We start from the raw sequence: 13,685 nt of genomic DNA, 5'->3' as shown, positions 1-13,685 counted from the left end.
GCAGAACAGTCTGTAGAGGACCAGTCTTCAGGCAGTAACATTGTAGGCAGGGAGCTATGGTGGGCATTTTCTATATACACTATCAACAGTCCCACAGGGACCAGGAGGGAAGACAGTGTCATTTCCTTGAGCTTAGACTTTGCCCATGTCAAACAATACACATTCATTCAAGACATCATTCACTTAGGGCTTCCTTGGCTCCCCACCACACACGTACACACCTGGATTTCTTTCCTGTCACTATCAAATACTCCTTCCCTCTTGAGCAATCGAAAGACTGTGCATTCAGTATTCTCCCAGAGACCTTTTTACCTTCTGAAAAATCAAGGTGACATTCCCTTTCAGCTTCTTACTGAAAGTAAAGTTCTTGGCGCAAAACTGTTTTTAACAAAACTCTTTAGCCTTTGTGCCTATTGAAATTGATTTATACAAGATGGAATTAAATTCTACAGATGAGAGGTGTGGTGTAAGGTAAATCTGAAATCCTGGCTACTTGGGAGACTGAGGCAGAAGGACCATAAGTTCAAGGCCTGCCTGGGCACTTTAGCAAGACCTTCAAAAGGAAAATTGAATAATCAAACAAACTAAAATGTGAGCCGGGCACATGCCTGTAATCCCAGCACACAGGCAGATCTCTGTGAGTTCCAGGCCAGCCTGGTCTACAAAGTGAGTCCAGAACAGCCAAGGCTACACAGAGAACCCCTGTCTCGAAAAAACAGAAACCAAAACCCACAAACAAAATAAAATGCGACTAAATGATAGAGTACTTGCCTAGCATATATAAGGCCCACGATTCAATCCTCAGCACCACGTTAAAAGGGGGAGGGGGCTGGAGAGATGGCTCAGCCCAGAACTCATTTGGCAGCTCACAACTATCTGTAACTTCAATTCCAAGAGATTTGACACTCTCTTCTGGCCTTCAGAGACACCAGTCTTACCCATAGTATACAGATAGTCATGCAGATTATGGGAAAGTCATGTAAAACGGTGCCAGATTTATTTCTTGTGTGTGTGTCTGTGCTAGTGTTTCTGAAGAAGCCAGAGGCCAGCCTCAGGTATGTTCCTCAGGCACTGACCACTTCTGAGACAGGGTCTTTCACTGACCCACAGATTTGCTAGGCTAGGATCCACTTGTATCTGCCTCACGAAACAATGGATTATAAGCAGTGCAATGAATGGTACACCAGCTTTTTTAAAACAAGGGTTCTGGGGGTCAAACTAAGGTCCTTGTGCTTTCAAGGAAGAACTTTACTGATTGAACCGTATCTCCAGCCCTAATAGTTCTTGTCTTGGATAAACAATACTGATTTTTTTTCAGTGCTGGGGATTAAACAAGGGTCCACGCATATATGCTAGGTAAGCACTGAGCTACATTTAATTTTTTTTGTTTGTTTGTTTGATTTATACTGTTGTTGTGGGTTTTTTTCGGGGAGAGGGTGTTTTGAGATGAGATCTCACTATGTAGTCTCCTCTGTCCTGGAGCTTGCTGTGTAGACCAGGTTGGCCTTGAACTATTAGAGATCTACTTGCCTCAGCCTCCCAAGTGCTGGGATTAAAAGCATGTGCCACCATGCACAGCTTTACATTTAGTTTATTTATGTATTTAATTATTTTTCGATGTATTTATTTACTTTTGATTTTTCAAGACAGGATTTCTCTGCGTAGCCATGGCTGTCCTAGACTCACTTTGTAGACTAGGTTGGCCTGGAATTCACAGAGATCCACCTGCCTCTGCCTCCCTGAGTGCTGGGACTAAAGGTATGTGCCACCACGCCCAGCTCATGTGCGGGTGCCACTTTCTAAAGGAATAGGACCATAGGTACTAGTTGCAGACATGTGAAGCTAGAGGAACGGAACAAAAATGTCCACAGTTCTGTGCGTTCTGAACAGTCTAAGAGATTTTGGATGAGCAGAGGTGCTCAGGTTTCTTCCCTAATAGGCTGTCCTCTGTAAAACTTGGCTATGGTGGGTACTGACCACATTATAGATTGATGGATGATTTGCTTTTCCTGCAGTTTTTTTAAAATAATTTATTTAATTTTGTTTTGTGTGCATTGGTGTAAGGGTGTCAGATCCATTGGAAGTGGATTACAGACAACTATGAGCTGTCATGTGGGTACTGGGAATTGAACCTGGGTCCTCTGGAAGAGCAGACAGTGCTCTTAACCACTGAGCCACTTCTCTAGTCCCCTCCTACAGTTTTTTAAACATGAAAAAATGAAGAGTTAGCACACTGAGCTTCCAGGTACTTGTCAGTCAGCTTGTGAGACCACAGACACATGCCCATTCTCATTCTGGCTGCACCTCTACTTGTCCCTTGTCTTCACTGAGATGTTCTGAAGCCGAATAAATAAAACTTCCTGAGGTTTTTGTTTCCTGTTAACCTCGGAAGATGAGAATATGCTTTTGGAAGTTTTATTAGCCCTAACTCTGTGTGTCTGGGGCACAGTTGTGTACACGGGTGTGTTTATAGACTGAAGTTAGAACTGGTGAATATTAGGCAAGTGCTTTCCTATTGAGTTATTTGTAGAATCAGGGTTTTCTGGCCTCACATTCTATTATTATTTTGTTGTTGTTTTGCTATTGTTGTTTGGGAAACAAAGTCTTGCTATGCAAAGCTTTTGCTGGTCTGAAACTTGATAGTTCAGGCTGGTCTTGAACTCATAGAGATCTGCCTGCTTCTGCAGTCTAAGTGCCAACATGCTTCGTTTTGTTGTTTTTGTTTTTGTTTTGTTTTGTTTTTTTAGTTATGTGCATTGTGTATGCTGCATGAGTTTATATGCACCACATGTAGTCACGTGCCTGTGGAGGTCAGAAGATGTAATCAGAGTTAAAGCTGGTTGTGAGTCATCAAATGTGATTGCTGAAAATCAGATTCAGGTCATTTGAAAGAACAGCAAGTGCTTTTAACCATCAAGCCATCTCTCCAGCCCGAGAGTTGTATTCTTTTGCCTGTCCCACTTGAGTTACGTGAACAGCACTTTTTCCCAAATGCTTAGACCTTTGCTTACCAAATCTTCCAGTTCTTCACTGTAATGCATGAGATTGGAGATTTGAACAGTTTATGTAGTGCTAGGGACTGAACACAGTATTCATAGGGAGATGTGAACAAATATTTACTCATCCCAGATTGTGAATGGTTACAGGGCAAAGTAAAGGTACCACCAGAGTCCACCTGGCAAACAATGAGTTTCTTGGTGTTACTTACAGGGGTATGAGTGAAGAGTTACTTACAAGATCAGAAAAGACTCAAAGACACTGTAGCACCAAAACCCACCCCTTATCAGTGGCGCTGGAAGAGATTGGAGAAACGTTCAGAGGCAGCTCAGCTAGTCTGAGCCTCTCTCAGGTAGTGGTCTGCTCATAGCTATCTCTCATGAGTTCTTATTGCTTATATATACTGGGAAAAGGGGACCCAGTGATTCTTGTCAGCTTTAGGGACTTGCTGGAACGTTTGAGTTATTTACTTCCTGAATTTGTCTTCAGGATGGGAATATCCATTACCACTACCCAGAACATATCACATCTTAATAGTTTCCCTCCAAGATGCAATGTTTTTATCTCTGAGGAAATTACTATACAATATTCATAGGGCTTTTCACTCACCTGAACCCTAAAACTGCCATTTCAAACATGTACTTGCTATTGTATAGCTATGTATTTGTGCCTGTGTGTCTATGTGTTTGTGTGTATCTGTGTGTGTGAGAGAGTTAGCATGACTAACTGAGCACCACCCCGGAGACTCACATGCTAGAAAGAGACAACCTAACAACCAACTGAAAGTTGTCCTCTGACTTCCACATTTAAGCCACACAAATAACAATACATGCACATAAATAATAATAAATGCAGAATAAAACCTCCTTGTGTGGTGTGTGTGTGTGTGTGTGTGTGTGTGTGTATAGCTACGTCTTACTCCGTGTGTTTTGTCTAGCTGAAGAATCTAATATTTTTTCCTGGCTCCCCTTTCTGGTCTCTTCTGGTCAGATGCATACAAGTACTCCTGATGGCAGAGGACTGGAGCCAGAGGCCAATTCTGGAAGAGAAAATAGAACACTGTGGTGGAACACTCCAGCCAGTCCAGACAGGCTGGAGGAGGAAAAGAAGAGCTTGCCGAAAACAGTCCTGCAAGTGTAGCTTTCTATGTAAGGGTTGGAAAAAGTAGTTTATGCCAGCTAACACCAGGGGGATAGGGTCCCCTGGTCTGCACTACTGTAGGAGCAGAATTGCAATCACATTACTCCACAATTGTGTCAGCATTTGTGGAGACCAGACTCCAAACTGAGAAGGGAAATGGGCTCCTTCTTTGTCTTGAAGACAAGGCAGCCTGAGGTCAGGCTTAGTCACCTTGCAGTCAAAGTTGTTACAGCGTTCTTTTTGGGACTCCTGTGAACACTGAGCGTGAAGGTGCGCGGAAGTAGAGAAGCCAGAGTTCCCAGGCAGGCCTGTGTTGGGTGTATGATCCCACCTCTCTATCCTGAAAACCACTAGCAACTCTGAAACTCTAGGTGAGGTTGTGCTGGGGCCACCTTCTTCAGTCCTAAGTAAAAAGCTTAAATCCCCCACACCTACCACAGCCCAGATCACATGCTTTTAGTTTACAAGTGTTTTACACCCGCTTGCCTGTCTTTTCACAAGACACAGCTCCCAGAAAGCAAGCTAGAGCAGAATTAAGTTCTCCAGATTCCAGCAAGGTTCCAGCAAAGGGTTAAATGTGGTCAGATGCTAACGTAGAACTTCTCTCCAATACCAATCCCCAAGCACCCGTTTATTCCATTTAAACAGGAACAAAGAAAATAGGCTTTGGGGGCTAATGGATGGCTCAGCAGGTAAAAGGTTCTTGCCAACACGGCTGATGACATGAGAATTGATCAACAAAACCCACATAGCAGAAGGAGAGAGTTGATCCCACATCACCATAGTGTGCATGTACTTGCACAGATACATACATACACAAAAAAATCAATTTTAAAATGATGCAGCTACCATCAAATTAATAAAACAGTAAGGAAATAGACTTGTGTATGTTTCTCTTTAGGACACAAGAATAATCACACTTTTTTTTTTTTCCCTTTTTTTAAAGACAGGTTCCTCTATGGCTATCCTGGAATTGACTCTGTAAATCAGGCTGGTCTTGAACTCAGAGATCTGCTTGCCCCTGCCTGCCTGAGTTCTGGGATTGAAGATGTGTGCTACAGCTACCCGGCTATGATTTCAAAATTGTAAAGGAGTAATAAATAGTAACTTCTTTGATGTGACAAAGAATATCTGTGAACACTTGAACTAACACTAACATTGTAGTTAACTTACAAGTTCTCACTACTGTGGAGAGGAACAAGAAAGGATTGCTCTCGTTCCACTCCTCCTTGTACTGCATGGGAAGTCACAGACTATGCCATGATTACAAAAAGAAATAAACAAAAGGCTGAAAAGACCCTGTCTGTGTTCACAGGTGACTATGCATCTCTAGAAAATCTAAAGACTGGCAGAAAAGCTGTAATTAATAAGCCACTGCAGAGAAGGCTCCACCATGTAAGGTTGATATACAAAATTCAGTTGCTTCCCAATAGAAAATGGAATGTAAGGCATAGATTTAACAGAAAGCCTACAAAACCCTGATGAACAAAATCAAAGAACTAAAGGGGAGATACTCCAGCAATGGCACAGATGCCTATAATCTCACCACTCAGGGAGGCAGAGGCAGGTGAATCACTGTAGTTCAAGGCCAGCCTGATATACAGAGCAAGTCCAGGACAGCCAAGGCTACACAGAAACCTTGTCTCAAAAAACCAAACAAAACAAACAAAAAAAAGAAAAAGAAAAAAGAAAGAAAGAAAAGGAAGGTATTCCATGTTTGTGGATAGGTGGACTCAAGGTTGCCAAGATGTGAGTCCTTCCAACCTGATGCATAGATTCATTACACTCCCAAAGTCCCAGTAAGTTATTTTGTGGCTATAAACAGACTGATCCTAAAGTTTACATGGGGAGAGAAAAAAAGACTCAGAATAGCCAAACCAGCACTGAAGAGAGTATACTTGGAGGACTAACATTCTCTGATCCTCAGACTCAAAATGAGGCGGGTGGCAAGATGGCTCAGTGGGTAATGGCACTTGCCACCAAGCATGACTAACTGAGCACCATCCCGGAGACTCACATGCTAGAAAGAGACAACCTAACAACCAACTGAAAGTTGTCCTCTGACTTCCACATTTAAGCCACACAAATAACAATACATGCACATAAATAATAATAAATGCAGAATAAAACCTCCTTACACTAAGGCTTTTACTATGAGAGAAGACAAATAGATCAGTGCAAAAATAAGGCCCAGGGCTGGAGAGATGGCTGAGAGGTTAAGAGGACTGGCTGTTCTTCCAAAGGTCCTGAGTTCAATTTCCAGCAACCACATGTGGCTCACAACCATCCATAGTGAGATCTGGTGCCCTCTTCTAGTGTACAGGCACACATGCAGGCAGAATGCTTTATAATAAATCTTTTTAAAAAAAAATAGGGTCCAAAACTAGATGTAGAAATATTATAAAACTGATTTTTTAAGGTGGCTCTCACTATGTTGCCCAGACCAATCTTGTACTCCTGAGCTCAACTGATCCTCTTGAGTCAGCCTTGGTCCTCTCACGTAGCTAGAACTACAGGCGAGTTGCCACTGTTTCCAGTGGAGAAACTGATCTTTGACAAAGGAACAGAAACAGTACAGTGGAGACAAGATATTTTTCCCAAGGATTTTTTTCCCAGAACCATATAGCTGCATGAATAAAATAGACATATATTACACACTTTACAAAAATTAGCTTATTGTTATAGAATAAAATACAAAGTATGAGCCTAACCATGAAATTCCACAAAGGGTTTGGGGTCTAAGTGAAGGGCCAGTGAGATGGCTCAGGAAATAAATGCAATTTTTGACAAGACTGACAAGCTGAGTTTGGCATCTGGGCCCCACATAATAGAAGAGAACCAACTCCAGCAATGGCCCTCTAACATCACATGCATTCTGTGACACGCATATGTACACACACATAGATAAATGGTTCTTTAAAAACGGTAGATAACTTGGGTTGGTGATTACTTTTAGAGACAAAACATGAACATGGTGGTCAATCCCAGGTGATCTCGGTGAGTTCAAGGCCAGCCTGGTCTATAAAGTGAGTCCAGGCCAGCCAGGGCTGCACAGAGAAACCCGTATCTAAATAAATAAATAAATAAATAAATAAATAAATAAATTCCCAGCACTCAGCAAGTGAAGGCAGGAGGCGCTCCATAGCTGGACAAAGAGAGAGAAAGATATGGGAAAGAATGCCAAAAGCATGATGCATGAAACCATTGATAAGATGGACTTATGAAAATTAGAAAAATTTATGCTCTGGGAAAGACAATGTCATGAGAATGAGAGGAGGAGCCAACACACTGAAAGAAAATATTTGCATGAGATACATCTGATATAGGAATGTTATACAAAATATACACATAACTTGGTTTTTGGAGTCAGGCTTTCTCTGTGTAGCCCTGGCTGTCCTGGAACTCACTTTGTAGATCAGGCTGGCCTCAGAGATTAACCTCACCTTCCCAGTGCTGAGGTTAGAGGCATGCGCCGCCGCCGCCACCACCACCCAGCAGAACGTTTTAAAAAAATAAGACTGATTCACTACGTAACCCAGGTTGTTCTGAAACATTTTCTTTCCTTTAAAAAAAAAATTTAGATGTATTGATCTAGGATTTTTGGAGACAAAGTCTCACTCTAGTAGTCCTGACTTGCCTGAAGCTCACTAAGTAGACCAGGCTGGCCTAAAACTCAAGATACCCACCTTTTGCCTCTTGAGGACTGGTATTAAAGGCATGCACATCCTAGATTTATGTGTGTTCCATGTGCCCGCAGAGGTCTGAAGAGGGGGTCAGAAATTCCCCTGGAACTGGAATTAGTGTTGGTTGTGAGCCACCTTGTGGGTGCTGGGAACTGAACCTGGGCCCTCTGCAAGAGCAACAAGTTCTAACCATGAGCCATCTCCTTAGCCCCTGTGTTGGAGCTTTCAAGTCTCTTGCCTTATCCTCTTGATGCTGGTTTACAGGAGTGTGCCAGCACACCTGATCTAAACTATTTGTAATACTAATTTTTTAATTTTGTGTTTGTTGAGCTAGGATCCCTACAGCTCAGACTGGTCTTGAACTCACAGCAATCCTCCTTAGTCTCCTAAGAGCTAAGATTAGAACCACTAAACCTAGATTATTTTATTTAGGCAGTTACTACACTCAGATGAAAAGGCCTGGTCTCCATCCCCAGCACTCACTTTCAATCAGAGGTAAAGGCAAGAGAATCTGAGTTCAAAACCAGCTTTGCCTAAGTAATGAGACCTAGTCTCAAATAAAACATAAAATGAGAGCTGTTTGTGGTGCCATATACCCGACCCAATACTTGGGAAACAGAGGAAGAATCCGGAGATGGCTCATTGGGTAAACTCTTACATAAGTGTGAGAATCTTAAGTTTGGAGCCCTAACACCTACATAAAAACCAAGCACCATGGCACAGGTCTATAATCCCAGCATTACTGACCAGGATGCCAGCCAGTGTCACCATACCAGTGAGCTCCATGTTGTCTTAAAAAGGAAACAAAAAGTAAAGTGATACACTTTAGAGGGTACAGGAAGAAACCCACCATCAGCACCCGCCCTCTTTCTCACACACACATGAAAAAAAATTCCTACCATATAATTCTACCATATAATTCTGCAAGCATGTTCCTTGGTATTTATACAGAGTCGCTGAAAGCATATGTCCGCCCACCTAGCTACACATGGATGTTTATGGCAGCTTTATTCAAATTTGCCAGAACTAACAGTGGCAAGCTGGGGATCAAGCCTTAAACACACGGGCAGGCTTTGGAGAACATTCTGCAGCTAAGCTACATATACCGTCCACATGAGTCACCAAGTAAGGGAAGCCAAGATAGACATTTCAAAAATAAATATAAGAGATCGGATTATAGCTTGATGGAAGAACCTTTGCCTCGCATGAGCAAGCCCCTGCATTCACACATACACAATCAAAACGAATACTTTTGTTATTTTAAAAGATTACATATATAGCATATATATAAAGCATATAAATATATAGGCTTTTTGCCTGCATGTATATTTTTGTACCATGTGTGTCTGGTGTCCATGGAAGCCAGAGGGGGCATTGGATACACTGGAACTGAAGTTACAGTTGAAGCCACGGTGTGTGTGCTGGGAATCGATTCTGGATGGTCTGGGGAGGAGCTCTTAGCCAGAGCCACCTTTCCAGCCCCAAAGTGAATCATTTTATATTTGTAAACATTTTAAATTAGTGTTACACAATAGAGACTTCTCTTGCCAGTTTTAAAGTCTGTGTTGTTTGTTTCTGGTACTCAGAGTCAAACCTAGGCTTTATTCCTGGCCTTATACTAAATGCTCTTACCACTGAACCAACATTGCAAACACGTTTGATATACATCAAGCCACCCAATGGGCAAGAGAGGTTTGACTTACCAAAATGCTTGATATTAATAGAGTAAGGCACTCAAGTAAACCAACTGCAATTACATTTCCTTCTAGTCTTTTTTTTTTTTTTAAGATTTATTTATTCACTATTTATACAGCATAATGCTTGCATGTGTGCCTGTGATCTCACTATAGATGGTTGGGAGCCACCATGTGGTTGCCAGGAATTGAACTCAGGACCTCTGGAAGAGAAGACAGTGCTCTTAAACTCTGAGCCATCTCTCCAGCCTCCTAGTTTTTTCTATGCATCTTTTTAACATTGTTCAGACCTTATAACATAAGCCATCCTGTTTTCTTATAGCCTGTTGCTTCCATAAGAACTTTTAAGTTTTTTTATAAAGATTTCACAAAGATTCTATAAAGTTTTTTTTTAAAAATTTATTTATTCATTATGTATACAGTATTCTGCCTGCATGTGTGCCTGCATGCCAGAAGAGGGCACCAGATCTCACTATAGATGGTTATGAGCCACCATATGGGAACTGAACTCAGGACCTCTGGATGAGCAGCCAGTGCTTTTAACCGCTAAGCCATAAAGTTTTAATTGCATATGTATGTGTGTATATGCTTTTGTACATGAGTGCAGGTGCCCTCAGAGGCTAGAGGTGTTATATCCTCAGAGCTAGAGTTACAGGTGCTAGGAATGAAATTCAGCCCCTCTAGTAGAGCAGTATGCTCATTTAATCACTGAGCATCTCTTTAGCGCCTCAGAATTATTTTTAGATTCATATTTATGTGTATGAGTATTGTGTCTCTATTTATGTATGTGTACCGCATGCATGCCTGGTGCATGGAAAAAGGTATCAGATTCCCTGGAACTATAGTTATGGATGGCTGTGAGCCATCATGAGGGTACCTGGAACTAACTCAGGCTCTCTGCAAAAGCAACAGTGTTTTTAGCTGCTGAGCTATGTCTCCTGCTCCATAACTCCTTTTTTGTTTTTTTTTTAAATATATTTATTATGTATACAGTGTTCTGCCTGCATGTACACCTGCACACCAGAAGAGGGCATCAGATCTCATTATAGATGGTTGTGAGCCACCATGTTGTTGCTGGGAATTGAACTCAGGACCTCTGGAAGAGCAGCCAGTGCTCTTAACCTCTGAGCCATCTCTCCAAAACTGAGCCATCTCCAAAACTAAAACAAGCCCCCTTGTTTTAGTTTTGAGACAAAGTTTCTCTGTATAGCCTTGGCTGTCCTGGAACTCACTATGTAGACCAGGCTGGCCTTGAATTCAGAGAAATCTGCCTCCCGAGCAAAGGCATATGTTCACCACCACTGACCAGCCTATAATCACTTCTAATATAAGCATTTTTCTCTCATGGCATTAAACATTTTTGTAACCATCTTTGGATATATTTGGGCCAACTGATTGACATTTGCATGAGTTTTATACAGTAAGATCTTTATAGTTACTTTGTTGTACAGCTACGAACAGTGGGATTCCTAATTTAAAGGTGAATATTTTAAAGATTGTTGACAATTTTATGGGTTTTTGTTCTTGAGACAGGGTCTTATGCAGCCAAGGCTGGGCTGGTCTCAAACTTGTTATATAGCTGAGTATGACTTTGAACTTGTGATTCTCCTGCCTCCACCTTTTAAGTGCTGCTCTTATAGGAATGCACCCAGTTTTATGTGGTGCTGGAAACTGAACAGGGCTTCATGCACATTAGGCAAGCACTCTACCAACTGAGCTATATTCGTAGTCCATTCTCCCCCCCCCTTAAAGGGAGAATTATTCTACAAAAGAGGGAAGAATTTTGAGTCCCTGAGGGTGAGGGTGGGCCCAGGATGAAGGCAAAAGGGAGGGGATCTATAAAGGCAGGCAGCAAGGAGAGTAAGACTGACCAGCCACCAGGGGGCAGCTGGGTTCACTGAGGACCTGCCCAGTCGGGATGTGTTCTTTGTGGCAGGGATAACGGAAAGCCTGAAGCAGTAGGTGTGTCTATGTCGACTAGGACTCAAACCCTGTTTTCTTGAATTTGTGCCCACATCTCAACACACTGATTTAGAACAAAGGAAGGGGTTGGGCTCCACATCTGAGCTGATGCTGAGGGAAGGATTCATCTTTAAGGAGAGGAAATTGCACTAAAGAGAGAAAATTTTAAAAAGGAGTCCCCAAGATTGTTTGTCAACGTTGGGGTTGCCTCTTCCCACCCTTGTGGGATGGAGCAAGGCATTCTGGTTTCAGTTATTAGAGGAAAGGTCTGTGTTGGGGTGGGGAGTAGAGCTGGAGGCAGAGTCCAGGCCCCTGTCACCAGGGACAGGATGACCTATTTGGAGTTTCCAAGACCTGGGGTGGGATGAATCCTAGGAAGGGGTCCCAAGTAGTGGGCATGTCTACCCATCCTGGGCTTCCCCTCCCCCCCCATCCCAGCTGGGTGTTTTCTCTGGCAGCTTTGCGAGGAAGCTCTGAGGTGAGGACTATTAGTGAAATGCCACTAGAGCTGAGAGGCCAAGTTAGATTATTTTATCTGTGTTGGCTCAGTCTGGCCTTATGTTTCTTCTTCAGCCTGGTAACTGTCCAATGTCTTCCAGAAGTTCCTATGCAATCTGACAAGGCTTTTTCCCATGATGGAAATGAAGAGTCGTCACTTTTATGTGAGCTGCTAGGTTTTTGTTTGTTTTGAGACAGGGCTTCTCTGTGTAGCCTTCTCATTGAGATCTCTCTGTGTAGCCTTCTCATGGAGATCTGCCCGCCTCTGCCTCCCAAGTGCTGGGATTAAAGCTATGCACCACCACTGCCCTGCCAGTAGTTTTGGTTTTTCAAGATAGGGTTTCTTATGTAGTCCTGACTATCCTAGAACTCACTCTGTGGACCAGGCTGGCTTCAAACTTAGAGATCTGCCCCCTCTGCCTCCCAAGTGCACCACCACTGCCCAGTTGTCAGTTGGTACTTGTACTTCAGGGGCAGTTTTGTCCTAAGTCTCTCTTGTCACACCCATCCCTACATGTTAAATCTTAAGATTGCTCGAAGGACTTTATCTAAAGTCACCACTTTCTCAGACCTGATTTGCAGAATCTCAGCTTTTGCCAGAACATCAGAGCACTTGTCTTCCCTCATCCCCCATCGTGTCTTTCTTGTATTAAAGACACTTATGCAAAAGTCTCATGCTCTATATAACTATGTGCTGAATTATATATATAAAACTTCTAACACATGGAACTGACATGTATCTCTATATATTATATAAAATCTTTTAGGGCAAGAATTAAATATATCTTTTCACATAGTAGCCATCAGAACAGCTGTTAAATGGATTAGTGGCTGTAAAGTATTAGGTACTTTTCAAGGTAATGGGAAAAGAGATGAGCTATTTATTTGTTTTGGTTTTTTGAGACAGCCTTTCTCTGTGTAAGCCTGGGCTGTCCTGAACTCACGCTGTATATCAGGCTGGCCCAAGTTATGGTTTTAAACTTAAATTAAAAATTTTTACTTTGTATGTATGGGTCTTCTGCCTGTTCATGTCTGTGTACTACATACGTGCCTGGTGTATGTAGAGGCCAGAAGAGGACACTGAATCCCCAGGAACTGGAGTTACATACAGGTGGTGGTGAGCCACCATGTGGGTGCTGGGAATCAAATTCAGATCCTTTGGAAGAGCATCAGTGATCTTAACCACTGAGTCATCTTCTAGCCTTCAAGGTAATTTATCTTTTACATTCAATTTTCAAAGAAATTTGGGCTTCCATGGGGAAAGAATCGTACAGTGATGTAAAGACTGGGGATAGAATTTGATGTTAGAGTGCTTGTCTAGTATAGCCTGTCATCGTGAGCCTGAGCATCATAGGAGATAAAGACAGTGTAAAAGTGGAAACAGTGCAGAACAGGCGTGCACTGAAGTGACAGCCTGGGCTCCAAAGTCCAACAGCTCAGATCTGAGCCCTCACCTTGCCCTTCACAGCTGTGGACATCAGCAGTCACTGGACTTCTCTAGACCTTCCAATAGCATACTTCCCTCAGTGATTCCCTCACAGGGCACAGCACTGGCTCTCAGCAAGCATGCTAGCTGTCTTGCAGTGGTGGTGAAGGCAGGGCAAACTGCAGACAGCAGCAATCAGGTTTGGGCCTCGGGCAGATAAAGAGATGAGAACTTTACAGGCAGAGGTAGCACCATACACCAACCTAAACAAAGCTGTGAAGTTAA

The 13,685-nt window shown here is 42.6% G+C and overlaps 1 protein-coding gene across 12 annotated transcripts in view; it reads left to right on the top strand.

Annotated features, from left to right (window-relative positions):
• Positions 1–13,685, top strand: part of LOC132646804 (uncharacterized) — a 41,860-nt gene that overhangs the window by 13,004 nt on the left and 15,171 nt on the right. For 2 of the 12 annotated variants that reach the window (XR_009585086.1, XR_009585089.1), the window contains 3 exons: positions 1,319–1,356; positions 3,988–4,145; positions 5,084–5,435. The exons of 2 other annotated variants lie outside the window; for them this stretch is intronic. Coding sequence is in view for 1 of the 10 variants with exons in the window: in XM_060365538.1 (XP_060221521.1) it covers positions 1,319–1,356; positions 3,211–3,349; positions 3,988–4,125; positions 5,086–5,226 (456 nt within the window). In the remaining 9 variants the exon portion in view is untranslated. Of the gene's footprint in view, positions 1–1,318; positions 1,357–3,210; positions 3,350–3,987; positions 4,146–5,083; positions 5,436–13,685 lie in introns of those variants that run through there. 8 more of the 12 variants (XR_009585084.1, XR_009585088.1, XR_009585087.1 and 5 more) reach the window with 7 other exon arrangements.

The sequence above is a fragment of the Meriones unguiculatus genome, chromosome 12, assembly GCF_030254825.1.
Source record: "Meriones unguiculatus strain TT.TT164.6M chromosome 12, Bangor_MerUng_6.1, whole genome shotgun sequence".
NCBI classification, from domain to species: Eukaryota; Metazoa; Chordata; class Mammalia; order Rodentia; family Muridae; genus Meriones; species Meriones unguiculatus.
This window is presented reverse-complemented; position numbering and strand designations above follow the sequence as displayed.